The 14,211-nt window shown below is 62.8% G+C and overlaps 1 protein-coding gene across 1 annotated transcript; it reads right to left on the reverse strand.

Annotated features, from left to right (window-relative positions):
• Positions 1 to 3,824: 3,824 nt before the first annotated feature.
• MYMK (myomaker, myoblast fusion factor) lies at positions 3,825 to 12,768 on the reverse strand. Its single transcript, XM_047093760.1, has 5 exons — positions 12,634 to 12,768; positions 8,291 to 8,405; positions 7,354 to 7,502; positions 4,461 to 4,577; positions 3,825 to 3,974 (listed from the first exon to the last, which is right to left on the reverse strand). Exons 1-5 carry the CDS (start codon positions 12,766 to 12,768, stop codon positions 3,825 to 3,827), a joined length of 666 nt encoding a protein of 221 aa, XP_046949716.1.
• Positions 12,769 to 14,211: the final 1,443 nt, after the last annotated feature.

The raw sequence follows: 14,211 nt of genomic DNA on the forward strand, positions 1-14,211 counted from the left end.
GCTTTCCCGCTTTCCCTAACTACAATCGCAGCCCGCCAGCCGGCAGGGATGAGGCAGACGGGGAGCTGTAAAGCCTTTTTAAAAGGGGCAATAAAAGTTTTGGGTTTCAGATGGTCTTACTGAAGAAGAGAATAACAGAGACAGGAAATGTCGGTAGCAGGCAAAGGCCACGGGCACACAGACTGCCCTCAGACCAAACACCTCCTTCTGAGCAAACAGAGGCCGCTGGCTCCCCGGGCGGACCCCGCCCCAGCTCCAGGGAGGCGGAGGGGCCCCTACGATAGACTGTTTTGTCTGCGTGGTTGTAAGTGTTTATAATACCTCTGCGTTTGCCTTTTGCCGCTGGGGGTGTGTGGCTCCCCCTGCAGCCGAGCTCTGTGTGTGCACGTATGTGTGCATGGGCGTGCGCGTGTGCATGCGTGTGCACGTGCGTGTGCGTATGTGTGTGTGCGCGTGTGTGCCTGGGTCGGGGGCACCGGTGCTCGAGCGGGGGCACTGCTCCGTGCCCCTTGCTCTGCGGGGTCTGGAGGCCGCGTCCAGGCGCAGGGAGGCCTTTGCGCACTCCCAGCCCCCAGGGTGCAGGGAGGATGCGGCGAGCGGAGACGGCGCGTCCTGGGCGCTGCAGCCCCTCGGCCCGCGGCACTTGCTTTCACTCAGGACCCCAAACCTGCACGTCCAGGGAGCTGTCCCGTTCCTTCGGTTTCTGGCAGGCGTGCCGTCCCGTGTGGTAGGCACCGGCCGCGGCCGCGGGGATAGGACAGGGCGCTGCATCGGATTTGAATCTCAGATGAGCGGCGACTCTTGTCTTCCCGTAAGTGCGTCTCATGTAAATAGGTCCCAAATACCGCGTGAGACACACGTAGGCGAAATCATCGTTTTTTGTTTATCTGAAATTCACGTGTAACCCGGTGTCCTGTATTTTATCTGCAACCCTCCACACGTGGCTTCTTACATTGAGATTAATCAGCTCCTCCGTGGCACCAGCCACATTTCAAATGCCCTGCGGCCATGTGTGTGGCGGGCAGTTGGCGTGGGGGTGGTCTCCTCATCTCCATCATTTAAAGTTTTTGTTTTTACTTAGTTTTGAGAGGGAGAGAGAGAGCGAGAGCATGAGTGGGGGGGGTGTTAGAGAGAGAGGGAGACACAGAACCCGAGGCAGGCTCCAGGCTCCGAGCTGTCAGCACCGAGCCCGACGCGGGGCTCGAACTCACGAACCGCGAGATCATGACCTGAGCCGAGGTCGGACGCTAGTGGACTGAGCCCCCCGGGCGCCCCCGCCTCGCCTCCATCATTAAAGCAAGTTCTACTGCACAAGCTGCTCTGGGGCTGCCATCATCTCGGGCTCGGCTTCCGGGCGCACGCTGGAGTCGGGACCCAGGCTTCCCTCATCAGGGCTGGCTGGAGGTGAGTCCCGTCCAGAGCCCCAGGGGGCCTGGGGGGGGGGCCCTCGGAGGTCCCTCCTGGCACCGGGTGCCATGACTGCTGGATTCCAGGGCACGAAGGCCCCGGGCTCGAGGACACTGGGACTCAGAGGTGTTTGGTCTGAAGGCCATGAGACTTCTTTTCTTCCTTGTTAGTCTCGAGGTGTAGGGCTGGAGGTTCCAAGCGGCCTCTTCTCTTTCTGTCCCCCTCCCGGGCACTCCCCCCCGGCCCTTGGCTGGAGCCCCCAAGATGTCACAGTGGGCCTTGGAAGCAGAGGAAGATGCCGCTAGGGTTAGGAGTCAGACCCTGGGCACAGCCACCGCTCAGCACCCAGTGTCCAAGTCACCGGGGCCGGCCGCCGGCCTCCCGGCCCTCCGTGTCCCTATCTGCACCGTGGGGTCTCCACGGTGCTGACCCTGCTGAGGAGGGGCGCGGTGGGCCTAGAGCCCCAGAGGCGGACGGGGCTGAGGGCTGGAGCGAGCCTCCTAATTGTCCATGACTTACAGACTTGGCTGGGCTCCCAGACGGCCTCATAAATCAGCGTGGCCGCAGTGAGTAGCCTTAACGCTCTTGGCCGGCCCCTCGCCTCCTCCCTGTTCAGGAGCATCCCGCGGCCTCCAACTTTCCATCTGCTGCCGCGGAGCTGGGAGCTGGGGTGTGCTCGCCGGGTGTGTGGGGGGGGGGACACGGGGGAGGGGATGGGAGGGAGGTGACGGGGAGGGAGGCGACTGGCAGAGGCCTGCTTCCAGAGCGATGCCCGCGGGCCCCCCGCGTGGCCCCCACAGCCTTCCCTTTCCTTCCCGCCCGGTGTCTCCCCTCGCGGAGCTGGGAGACAGGCCGGACAGGACGATGCTGTTTCCAGGGGGCCCTATCTCTTCACGGTGTGAGCGGGCACCTGTGTGTGCACACCCCTCAACCGGACCAGAAGCCAACGGAAGCGGCTTCTGCCCGTCCCTGCGCCGGGCGGGGGGCGCGGGGACACGTCCGTCTGGGAGGACGGCCCCGAAGCTGAGGCTGAGGCCCGCTCCCCGGGGCCCGGCCGGGACTCCGAGCCCGTGCGAGCTGCCCAGAGCTGCTCTGTGATCCAGTCTGTAGGCTCAGGAAGGGGCTGAGCCAGAGTGAGACTGTGGGCGTCCGGGCCCCACACGTGGGACCTCTGGACAGTCAGGGAGGCCGACAGACCGGGGGTGCCTCGCCGAGGGGCCAGCCCTGTCCCCAGCTCTCTCCCGGCCCCCTGAGGGGAGCAAGAGGTGACTTCAGGACAAATAAGGGGCCGCCCCGTGCGGTGGCGGTGGGGGTGCACCGTCTGGAAACACAAAACGGGCCCCAGACAGGTGTAGGCAACTTCCCGCCTGACAGATGTGCCCACATCGTTCGGGAAGCCGGGGTGGGCTGGGGCTGCTGGGGAGGCTCAGGTTTGTGAGGTGGCGTCTGGGAGGCCGGCTCCCGCCCTCGCGGGGCCCCGCGCAGACGGGCTGTAGGCGGGAGCCGGCCGCCCTCCCTCAGCGCTGCCGCAAGCCTGCCCCGTGCGCCCGGCTCCGGGCCCGCCGGCCTCCGCGCGGGTGTCCCCGGGCCCAGACCCCCTTCCCACGCTGGCCGTTAGCCCAGGGTGGAGCCGCTCAAAGGGCCAACACAGGTGCTCGCGCCCAGCCCGTGGGCGGCTCCACAGCGAGGGGGCGGGCTTGGTGGCGGCGGGCCCGGCCCGGGTCTGCACTCGCCTGCTCGAGGCCTCGGACACACCACGGACCCTGCGCCTCGGGCTTCTGTCTGTAGAAGGGAGTGATCGTCCTTTAATGCAGACTTGTTTTACGAATTAGATGAAGCCATGATCATACGGCTTCTGGCACACAGGAAGGTCAAGGGTTGAGGAGCTTCCTGTGGGCTGCCGTTACTGACACGGCTTGATTCAGGGACCCGGCTGGAGGGACGGCCAGCAGGCCTGGATGGAGCCGGCCCCCACTGGCCTTGGCTTCCTACACGGGTCTGCTCAGAGCCCGAGGGCACAGGACAGAAGCGGTGACAACCAGGGTCCAGGAGGAGACAGGTGTTGTGAGGGGGACACGGGCAGAGTCCCTCTGTGGCTGGGTGAGGAGGAAAGGGGGACGGGAGGGGACACATGTCGGCTGTGGGGTCCCGCGGACGCAGACTGGCCATGACCGTGGGGGAGCAGGAGCGGGGCAGGAAGTCCTTTTCTTTCCAGCACGGTGGTTTGTGCTCCGTAGAAACCTAGTAAGTGGGCTCCCAGCAGCCCTCAGCAAGATGCTCCCCAAATCCCTCTGAGGGGAGACATTTCTCCCGGATGCTCAGAGCCGGGGTGGGGGGGGCCATGGGGGTCTCTCCGCAGGCGGGAGATGCGGCAGGGCAGGGGCGGGCAGGGGGCAGGGGGCGGGCGCGGCGCGCGGTCAGACGCAAGCACAGCAGAGGGTGGGGCAGTTCAGCTTGGCGGGGGGCCCCGAGCTTCCGGCCTTCTTGTTGACCTTGGGCAGCAGGAGGACGAAGGACATGGCCAGCGCGCAGTGGTAGAAACTGTGCACGTAGGTGTAATCCCAATCCTGCAGGGGTGGGGGGTGGGGGGTCAGTCTGGGGCCCCAGGCCCCCCTCCCCAAAGCTCTGGGCGCCTGCTTGCACGCCGGCCTGCCTGGCTCCCCAGGGCATCTGCCGGTCACCTCCCCGCCCCCACTCAGGAATGTGGCCAAGTGGCCTCCTCCAAGGAGCCTCCCTCAGTGTCCGGCCCAGGCCATCTTTCCTGACATCAAACCCCACTCTCTAGGCCTTTGACAAGGAGTCTGGGGCTCCTCCCTGCCCCCCTCCCTCCTCCCTCCTCCCTGCGGGTGCTGGCCCCCGCCCCAGGCCCCATCTGGGCTGCGCGCCTCGCCTCGCCTCAGGTGCGCGCAGGCAGCGATCGCCCCCCCCCCCCCCCCCCTGGTGCTGGGGACCAAGCAGGCTGTGGCGGGAGGGAGGGAGGCTCCCCTCTGCCCACCCGGAGGGACGGAAAAGCAGGAACGTGAGGCCACCCCGAGGAGGCTCAGGCCTTGTACCTCAAAGAAGAATCGTAACATGAGGGCCAGCGCCCCGAAACAGAGGCCGGGGCCTATCTGCTGGGTGTAGACGCTCTTGTCGGGGTACAGACCCTTCTTCTCCTTCATGAGCTGCAGCTGCGGGGAGAGTGGCCGGTGATGCGGGGGACGCCGCCCTGGGCTGCCCGGAGAGCTCGCCCTGGGCATGAGCACCTTGGCTACACTCGGGCAGGGGCTGGGGCGCAGGAAGACGCCCCACATGCCCAGCCTCGCGGCTGTAGGACCCAAGGGAGCCCCCAGCCTGGACGGCCGAGCTGGGAACCGTGGGCCCAGTACCCCCCCATGGGGACCCCACCCCTGCCTGCCTCTTGGGGATGTAACAAGGCCACCCTTTCACATGCACCTCCCCCAGCCGGAGGGGACCCCCCAGGGCACCAGTCACAGCAAGGGGGTGTTGGAGCACTGGCCCTGCCCGCCAGTATGGCCGGTGGGGGCGCCCGTGTGGTGCTCCGAAAGTCCCTTTGGTTGCTTTCACCGGTGTCCCATCGCAGTATTTATGAGACAGCCTGACCCGCGCGTTACATCTGTGGTTTCACAGGCCCTGATGTTAGCGGAAGGCTCAAGTGGGCATTTGAATTCGGGTTCACATGCACTGAAATCATGCAGTAAATGTAGGGCCACACCCTGAAATCTCGAACCCTTGGGCGTTCCGAAGTGTTTCAGAGAGCGGAGTGTTTAGGCCTGTGGCAAGCCTACACACGCACACTGCGAATGGTGGAGGCCCCCGGGGGCTGGGGAAGCGCCCCCCTTCCCCCCCACCAGCCCACCAGGTGGAGCGCACAGAGACCCCGAGTAGCCTTGGGCTGGGGGCAGGGCAACTTTGGCCGCCAAAGGCCGGTTTTCAGGTTTCTGTAATTTACCATCGCCGATGAGGAATCAGGACCTGCACGGCACAGATAGGGCTTGGGTGCGGCTGGGGGCGTCCTGGGTGTGGGTGGCCACGGCCGTGGCTGCCCCAGGTTGTGCCCTAGCCTGGCCTGACCAGCCCTGCACCCCCCCGCACCCGGCTCGGCTTCCTCTCCCCGAGGGTTGCCGTTCCCAACTCTGGCTCGAGGAGGGACGAGCCTCCGGGAGAAAAATCCACCGTCATTCCAGGAAACAACTGCCCTTGAAAATCCAAAGTAAACTCCACGCTAAATGGTCTGCAAAACACAATTGGAGCCCCAGATGCAGAGCCGGGCAGACCTCCTGGTTCCTGTGACTGGACCCACAGCCCCCAAGGCCGTGGAAGTCCCCGTGAGGATTCTCGGGGACACTAGGGAGTGACTTCTATTCTGGCGGATTACAACGCAGCCCAGATTCAGACCTGCCAAGATCTGCGAGGCGGGGGGAGTGGGGGAGGCGGGGAACGACAGCCCTCCAGGGCAGACCAAGGAGCCTATCCTACTTCCTGCCAGGAGTGAGCGCATTATCGAGGGCTCTGTGTTTATGCATTCCAGCTTGTTCATTAATGTGGTCCTTCCCTGGGTCCAGACACCAACGTGCCTCCCCTCCTCCGAGGCAGCTCCGAGGGGCCTCCTGGGTCAGGCCCAGGCCAGCAGTGCGTCCCTGAGCCCCAGTGAGAAAGAGGCTCCTTCCCTTCCCTTGCTTGAAAAGTCGAGGCCCGGCCGCGCTCGGTGCTGCTGTGACTTCTTGCTGGTGGCTGACCTCTCTGAGCCCTACTTCCTTCATTAACCGCCTGGCCAAACAAACCCTCTGCTCCCTGGCTGCGGGAGGAGCCCGGGGCGCGTGGGGAAGGCTCGCCACCAGAACTTTATGTTCTCTCCCGCAGCTGTAAGATGGGTTGGTGGGCACTTTCTGCAACCAGTTGTCCAGCCGGACCCCTCTTCCCAGAGAACTGCCTTCCTGCTTGCTCCCCAGGTGGCCCGGCAGACCATCCTCTGAAGTCCTGCCATCGTGGCTTAATTTTAGGGCCTTGAGTGGGTGTGTGGCCTGGGCTGGGTCGGACCGGACCTCCCGCCAGCACTTGGAGCTGGGACCCCGAGGTTCCAGGAGGAGCTCCAGAGGGGCTAAAATGGGGCCGAGGGACGTCCCCCTGGGGCCTGAGCTGCCGCACGGCTGGAGAGTGAGCCCGGCCTCAGGCCTGCGGCAGTCCAGACCTGTGTTCTGGCCCGGCAAGGTTCAGCTCCTTCCCTTCCGGGGCCCCAGGCAATGGCCCTGGGTCCATCCTGCCGAAGGCTCCTCGTCAGCCTGGGGAGTGTGAGTGAGTTTCAGGCCTCACCGCCGCGGGGGCCTCGGTACAACAGAGGATTAGGGGAGGCCTGGCAGCCGTGTGTAAGGGCCTACTGGGCGCCATACCCCCCAGGGGTGGGCAGCAGAGGGCTCTCGGTGTCAGAAACTGCAACTCGAGCTTCCTCAGCGCTTACGGGGAGATCCCTCTTCCTGTCGACTGCATATACCACAGCCTCCTTCCTCACTAGAACCAAACTCTAGGCTCACCCCCTCCAGGAAGTCTTCCCAGATTAGCCCAGGCCATTTCCGATGGGTTTTGCATCTTTAAAGGAGTCGCTGTCTGCAATACTCCTAACGGCTCCTATTTGTTGAGCAAGTGAGTCGCTAGCTAGTACTTTTAAGTGCATTGTCTCAGTTCATCTCGGAACCCAGCCCTCGAGGTAAGGAAGAGACTGTTCCTGTAATGATCGCTTCACAGACCTGGAAACCGAGGCAGGGAGTGACGTCACTTGGGTTTTGGGCCCAGAGCCGGTGAGTGCGGGTGACGCAAACCGCGCCTGTGGGGCAGGGGTGCCTGGTGCTCACCGTCTCTGTGCTTTAGGTGAGACGGGCGGTAATCGGAGAGCCCGGGGCGGAGGGGTGAGGGGGGCGGGGGGGGGGGGCAGGCCCAGGCAGTACGCACCCACTTGGTGGCGATGACGAGGACAGCCACGCCGATGGGGCCCGAGTACACGCCATAGCCCCAGCGGTCGTGGTAGATCCGGACCGCGATGGTCAGGACGCCAAACATCACAAAGGTCGACCTCTTGGGTTCGTCGAAGTCGGCCAGCGCTGGAGGGCGGGGAGAGGAACCGGCAGAGGTGAGCGGCCCCCTGACCGCCCCCCCCCCCTGCCCCGGCCACTGCTCCCCCAGAGGCATCCCTCAGGGCTCCCGGTGCTGGCCGTCCTCTGCCAGAGACAGCCCACGGCCCAGCCCGGTCACTCCGAGGTCTGAGTTGTTCCAGCGGGTTTGAAGGGAAAGACGTGGACGGAGCAGCCCGGGCGGCACGCGCCTGCCCCTGGGGACCCCTGGGACGGAGACAAGGACACCCAGCTAAGAGACAGGAAAGATCTGGGTCCTTCACGGGCACGTAGCAGGGAGCCCCGAGCGACGGGGTCCACGTGCCCTGACTCACATTGCCGCGAGACGGCGCTAAGTGAGAACAAAGTCGCGGAACGACTTGCGTCCAGGGATTCCATCCTCGTACCGACCCGGGCTGACAGCGACGTGCGTCAAGGCTTGCGCGAGCCTCAAGAAACGTCTTGGGGGCCAACCCTGACCTGGGGACAGCGGTCTCCCGGGGGAGAGCGCGGAAGCCCTTCCGCCGGCCCTCGGCACTGCTCTAGAATGCGTGTGTTGCAACAAGCCTTTACCGAGTGTGCACGTTAGAGGTTTCGAGAATGGGAATCCGGGCGTGAAAGGACTGCGCGTTCCTAGACCAGACTGTGCTTGGGCCCCGGGAGGGGGCGAGGAGACGCTCCAGATGAGGACTGGGCAGCAGGATCGCCGGGGTCGGGTTTCTCGGGGGGCCCGGCCCGCGGACGGCGGGGAGACTGGGCTTCGGGGTGCGGCCACTCACCCATCAGTGAGACCCACATGCTCAGCGCTGTCCCGTAGACGCTGAAGTACTCCAGGACGTCGTGGCGCATGAAGCAGAGGACCGACAGGCCGGGCCCGTTGCAGGCGTGGTGGAACTGCCGGAACACGCAGGGCGGTTGGGGGCTGGGAGGGACAGCGCACGGGTGGGGGAGGGCAGGAGGGGCGGGGGGTGCGGGGACCGGGGCCGGGGCTGGGCCCCAGCCACACCCACACTCCGAGCTGAGCCAGACCACTCGCCAGCTCGGGCAAGTCCTTTCACGGCCCCGTGCCTCAGTTTCCCCACCTGAAAAACGGGGGCGCTGCCGACTGCTCCCCTCATGGGGTCTCGCGGGGATTCGAGGAAACAATCCGTGTCGGGGTCCGGAGCCTGGGACGCGCTGAGGGCTCAGACGCGTCTCTTACTTTCTGTGACGCGAGTAGACAGAGGCCGGGCGACGCTCCGCTGAGGCCCAAAGACGCGCCCTGCACGTTCCTTCAACAGCCGGGGTTACCGCCAGTGGGTGCAGGTGCGCGTTCCCCGCGGCCGTGGACGTGAGGCCGGGGCCTACTCTTGGGATGCCAGGCGGCTCCTGGGGGGCCTGAGGGGCCTCCTGCTGTACGGTTGACCCCTGTCGTGACTGGGCTACCCCGCAGAGGAAGCCCTCAGCCCCGAGTGGGCACCAGAACCCCCGGGGGGGCTTGTGAATCCTCGGATCGCTGAGCCCACCCTGAGTCGTTAACTCGGCAGGTCTGGCGGGAGGTCGGAGATGTGCATTTTTAAGAGTTTTTCAGGCCGAAGCCAGCCACCGGTGGGGAACACGCTTCGAGAACCACCGCAGGGACCCCTGTGCTGCAGACGGCGCGGTCGGTTTGCCCGGCCGCTCCCACACTCGTACGGTCGTCTCCTCGACACCTTATTTAATAGCAATTTTTTCTAACCTATTATTTTTTTATTACTTTTTTTTAATGTTTATTTTTTGAGAGAGAGAGAGACAGACAGAGCACAAGCAAGGGAGGGGCAGAGAGAGAGAGAGGGAGACACACAGAATCCAAAACAGACTTCAGGCTCCGAGCTGTCCGCACAGAGCCCGACGCGGGGCTCGAAGTCACGGACCGCGAGATCGTGACCTGAGCGGAAATCGGACGCTTAACCGACTGAGCCCCCCAGACACCCCTACTGGCAATTTTTAAAGCCAAATGCCTCTATGGAGTATTCTCAGAGCTGTCAACTGACTTCTTCCCAAAAACAGCTCTTTCCTTTTGCATATACGCATTTCATCATTTTAAGGAATATCAAATTATGTGACGTAATTATTTTGACAAGTTCCACGGGCGTAAACGAGCCCGGAAACCGGCACAATCGTCTCTTGGTGAGCCCAGCTCAGCGGGCGGGAGGAGGTGGGCAGGAGAGCAGTCCACGTCCGGAGGCCCCAGGGATGTTAAAAGGGGGGCAGGAGCCCAGGGTCACCCGGTGAGTCAAGCAAGTTGGGGTGGATTTAGAGCTCATATCGGTTACAATTACAGGTGTCTTAAAGCTAAGGTGCCCCCGGGAGGTGTTAATAGAGGTATAGTGCCCAGAACAAAGGAGGTGACAGAGTCCTGCATCTCTCTGTCCGGGTCAGACCCACCTAGAAGACTGTGTTGAACTTTGGAGTCTGCACCCTTTGAAGTGACACAGGCAAAGAGGATAGAGAAGAACAACTAGGGAGTGGACATAACTGTTTGGGGAAAGGGAAGCTTCGGGTGAGGCCTGATCAAGGTGCTCAGAACTCTGTGGAACAGAGTGGGGAGAAGGACACTTGCTCCACGTGGCTCTGGCAGAGAGCGAGGCCTTACAAGTGACATGGATATTCTCCTGCTATTTCTAGAACTCCATCCCTCCCCCCGCCCCCCAGCCCCATCATCTGCTGTCTCTGCACCCACACCTCTCCTTCGTAGCACAGATCACCGTGTAGAATTACGGACTTAACTGCTAAGAGATTCTTGGAGTGTCTGTGCCCTGCCCCCATCAAGAGCAGGAATACTGTCTCATCCCGGCCGTGTGAACGCAGGGTCAGGGGGGCAGGGTTTAGAGCTGTTTGAAGGAGAGCTGACCCGAGATGGGGCGGGGGGTGCTCTCCCGCCGGGCCCTTGGTTCATTTCTGTTGGGCAGGTGGGGACGGTGAGATTCCGAGCAGTGCTACCTGCCAAGGAGGCAGGGCAGAGCGGGGATAGGCGCCCGTGAGGCCTGCCTCCGTCCTCCAATGCAGGGGCAGATTGGGGGCCCGGAGGGTGCTGGTGGGGGTGGGGTACAGCTGGGGACCTGGTGGGAGACCGCACAGCCTCCAGAGGCCGACCTCACGGATCCTTGTTTTGTGAGCCCGGCCACTGGCTGCCTGCTTGGGGCCCCCTCTGTCGGTCCGCGGGGTGGGCCAGGCGACCCCCTGTGACAACTGGCCCAGGAGGGTCCTGGGTGCAACGCAGAAGAAGCCACATGGGAGGCAGGGGCTGCAGTGGTGTTGCCTGGGGCTCTGGGAGAGAGGGGTTGAGTGTGGCTTTGAGGTTGGAGGACATTTGTCACAGGAGGCAGCTGCCTCTGCCATTCTGGGCGGGCCAGGGCGGGCCGCTGAGGTCAGCCCGGAGGCAGCTGGGGGCCAGCCCAGCCCCAGCAGGGAGGGGTGGCCTGGCCGTGTCTGTGGGTTCCTGGGTGGGGTCTGACCTGGGCCTGGGGACAAGACCCCTGGCTCCCCTCCCCGGCCCTAAGCCCCCTGTACCCGCAGAGAAGTCCCGCGTCCGCCCCGTGCCTGGGCTTCCCACCTGCCAAACCGACTTCCTGGGGCCCTCCCAAGCAGGGGTCCCTTGTGGGGCCCATGAAATGGCATCGGACAAAATGCCTTGACTGAGCCAGGAGCTCCAAGGTACATCTGGTGCTCACAGTGACACGGGACTCAGCCTCTGTCGGACTTGGTTTCTCCATCCGTCAAATGGGCCCGTCACAATCCCAGGCTCACGGGGAGCCGAGAAGACCACAGAAGACACTGTGTGCAGAGCCCCTGGCACGCCCCCCAGCCTGGATGCTGGCTCCCGGCGGGGGTCTCTCCCACCCAGAGGTGGAGACAAGCCCCAGGCAGCCCCTGGCCCCAGGTCCCTGCTGCCTAAGGGGGCGCCCGCCCAAGTGCACACAGGTGCAGGCACGTCTGCGGACACAGGCGTGTGGTCACACACCTACTGCCCTCGGCTGCCCCTGGGACCCCGGGCGGCAAAAGGCATCGTGCCATTTGTCACGTCCGGGGGGACGCTCGCCCCCGCGGTGCGTGCTTCTCGCGGGGAGCTGGGCTTCAGTGAAGGGTGAGTCTGAGGGGAGCCGATGAGGAGGACGGTCAGAGCCAGGGAGGGGGGCCAGCCGTGATCGTGGGGGGCTCAGAGGGACATGGCGGCAGGGAGGTGAGACACAGACGGGGGCGGGCAGGTGGACAGAAGGATCACCAATTGGGTAGGTAGGGGGCGATGATTGGTTAGATAGGGATGTGCATGGGTAGGAGTATAGGCAGACAGACAGACAGAAACTAGAGGGACAGATCGAGCCAAAGAGACACGTGGAGGGGCAGGGGGGCAAAGCCAGACAGGGAGAGACAAGGAGGTTTGGGAAGAGGGCAAGTTCTATGGAGACAGAGCTCCAGAAATCAAGAGAGACCCAGACGCAGACAGAGTGAAAGAAAAAAAGGCAGATGTGGAGAAAAGCAACAGGACAAAGGCAGAGGGAAAGAGCCCCATGGGGAGGCGGGGGGGGGAGAGACAGTGCTAAAAGGCAGCCGTCCAGGCTTATAAATGGAGAAAGAAGGACTCAGAGAGAGACAGACGTAGGCCCCAAGAAGGAGAGACAAGCAGACGTGAGCAGGCCCTCCTGAACAGGGGCCAGCTACAGGATTCCAGAATCCTGGAATCAGACTCACCCAGGCCCTACACGTTCCCTAAACCCCACTACCCCCCTCCCGGGGCCCGGGGCGGCCCCTCCGCCCCGGCTCAGCTGCCCCGCGCTCGTAGGTGGGACAAGGGGGGGGGCCTGGGGTGGTCTGCCAGCGGTGAGAGAAGGGGCACCCCGGAGGGGCTCGTCCTGGACCCACCGAATCTCGCCCATTTTACGCACACCGACCCCGGAGTGACTTCCCGGCACAGACGGGGAACCTGAGGTCCAGGGAGGAGGAGGGGGGCCCCCACCCCTTTCTCCTGGTCTTCGGGCTCTTTCTTTCACCTCCAAATCACTTCTCCTCATCACCGATACAGGCACGTGGTGGAAAGATGGCCCCTCTCCTCCGCCGTGGGGAGGGTGCCCCGCGTGGGTCCTCCCGCGGGGCCCGGACTTACCGCCACGAAAAACATGGTGAACAGGTAGACCATGGCCTCCATGTGGAAGCGGCGCTTGGCAGCGATGCTGACCGTGGGGAGGAAAGCCAGGCTGCTGAGGGTGGGGAGGAGCAGCTTTGCCACGAGCGTCCCCATGGGCCGGGAGGAGGGCGCCGGCTGGGGAGGAGGGGAGGGTGCGGGCCGCCCGGGTCCCCAGGGCCGAGAACACGGAAGGGACGAGGCCTGCTCCGTTCGGTGGGGGCTCCGATGGCAGCTGTGGTTCGAATGCCCCGAAGGGGGGCAGGGACTTGAGTGCACGTGTTGAGGGCACACGGACGGAGGCCAACAGCTGATGTACCACGTGATCAACACTTGTCTCGGATTTTTTTTTTTTTTTTTTTAATTTGGGAGACCAGAGTTATTGATTCAAGCAGACCATCCTTCTTTCCTTCGAGGCGACAAAGTCCCCATGAGTACCAGCCTCAACTTGCAGCCTCTTTCCGTCCTGGCCCTCTCCCCAGGGCACTCGGGAGCCCCGGACGAGGGCACCAATGTCCGCTGGCGGCTAGAGGTGAGAGAACCCAAGGTTTAGCCAAGGTTTTTTTTTTTTTTTTTTTAATTTTTAATTTTAATTTTTTTTTTATTAATTTTTGAGACAGAGAGAGACAGAGCATGAACGGGGGAGGGCCAGAGAGAGAGGGAGACACAGAATCCGAAACAGGCTACGGGCTCCGAGCTGTCAGCACAGAGCCCGACGCGGGGCTCAAACTCACGGACCGCGAGATCATGACCTGAGCCGAAGTCGGACGCTTAACCGACTGAGCCACCCAGGCGCCCCAAGGTTTAGTCAATTCTAATCACTGAAGGACTCTGTAGACAAGTGTCATATTTTACGAGCCCATAGGCAGGGTCCCGCTCACTCGCCTGCTTTCCGTCCCCCTTTCCCCCCGCCCCACACAGATTCCCCCAAAACAGAACCAACGAAACGGTTTTTTTCTGTTTGTTTACATCGTCTTGCATCTGTAGCAGACACAGGATAGTCTCCAAAGCGATCCAGGGTAAGGCTGACGCTTGCCTTCTCCGCACCCCTTGGCTGGCCTTTGGGAAGTGACTTTCCCTTGTTTTAAGAGGTCTGAGGGGAGCCGTCTGGCGGGGTGCCCCCTTATCCTCCGGCCCAAGAACGATGGGAGTGGTGAGCTCCACAGACAGACTTTCTCCCTGGTCTGATTGCTTGCTTGTTTCCTGATGGATGGATTCCTTGTCAGCAGAAGAACATTCTTTCCCTTCTGCTCTATTTTTTTCATCCTGATAAAATTCACATATGAAAAATGCACAGATTTAAAAAATTTTTTTAATGTTTTATTTATTTTTGAGAGAGACAGAGACAGAGACAGAGAGTGAGTGGGGGAGGGACAGAGAGAGGGGGAGACACAGAATCCGTAACAGGCTCCGGGCTCCGACCTGTCAGCACAGAGCCCGACGCGGGGCTCGAACTCACAGACCGTAAGATCATGACCTGAGCCGAAGTCGGATGCTTAACTGACTGAGCCACCCAGGTGCCCCCCAAATGTACAGATTTTAAGTACAGGTTTGATGCAA

This window comes from Lynx rufus, unplaced genomic scaffold (genome assembly GCF_022079265.1).
Source record: "Lynx rufus isolate CCGP_SWC_20201006 ecotype Redwood Valley unplaced genomic scaffold, mLynRuf1.p SCAF_36, whole genome shotgun sequence".
NCBI classification, from domain to species: Eukaryota; Metazoa; Chordata; class Mammalia; order Carnivora; family Felidae; genus Lynx; species Lynx rufus.

What these genes read in the sequence shown, in the direction of transcription:
- MYMK (XM_047093760.1), bottom strand. Translation starts at nt 12,768, where the DNA reads ATGGGGACGCTCGTGGCAAAGCTGCTCCTCCCCACCCTCAGCAGCCTG. An exon ending in TCGTCATCGCCACCAAGTGG is followed by an intron (nt 4,578 to 7,353) that starts GTGCGTACTGCC and finishes CTCTCCCCGCAG; the next exon opens with CTGCAGCTCATGAAGGAGAA. An exon ending in TGTTACGATTCTTCTTTGAG is followed by an intron (nt 3,975 to 4,460) that starts GTACAAGGCCTG and finishes CCACCCCTGCAG; the next exon opens with GATTGGGATTACACCTACGT.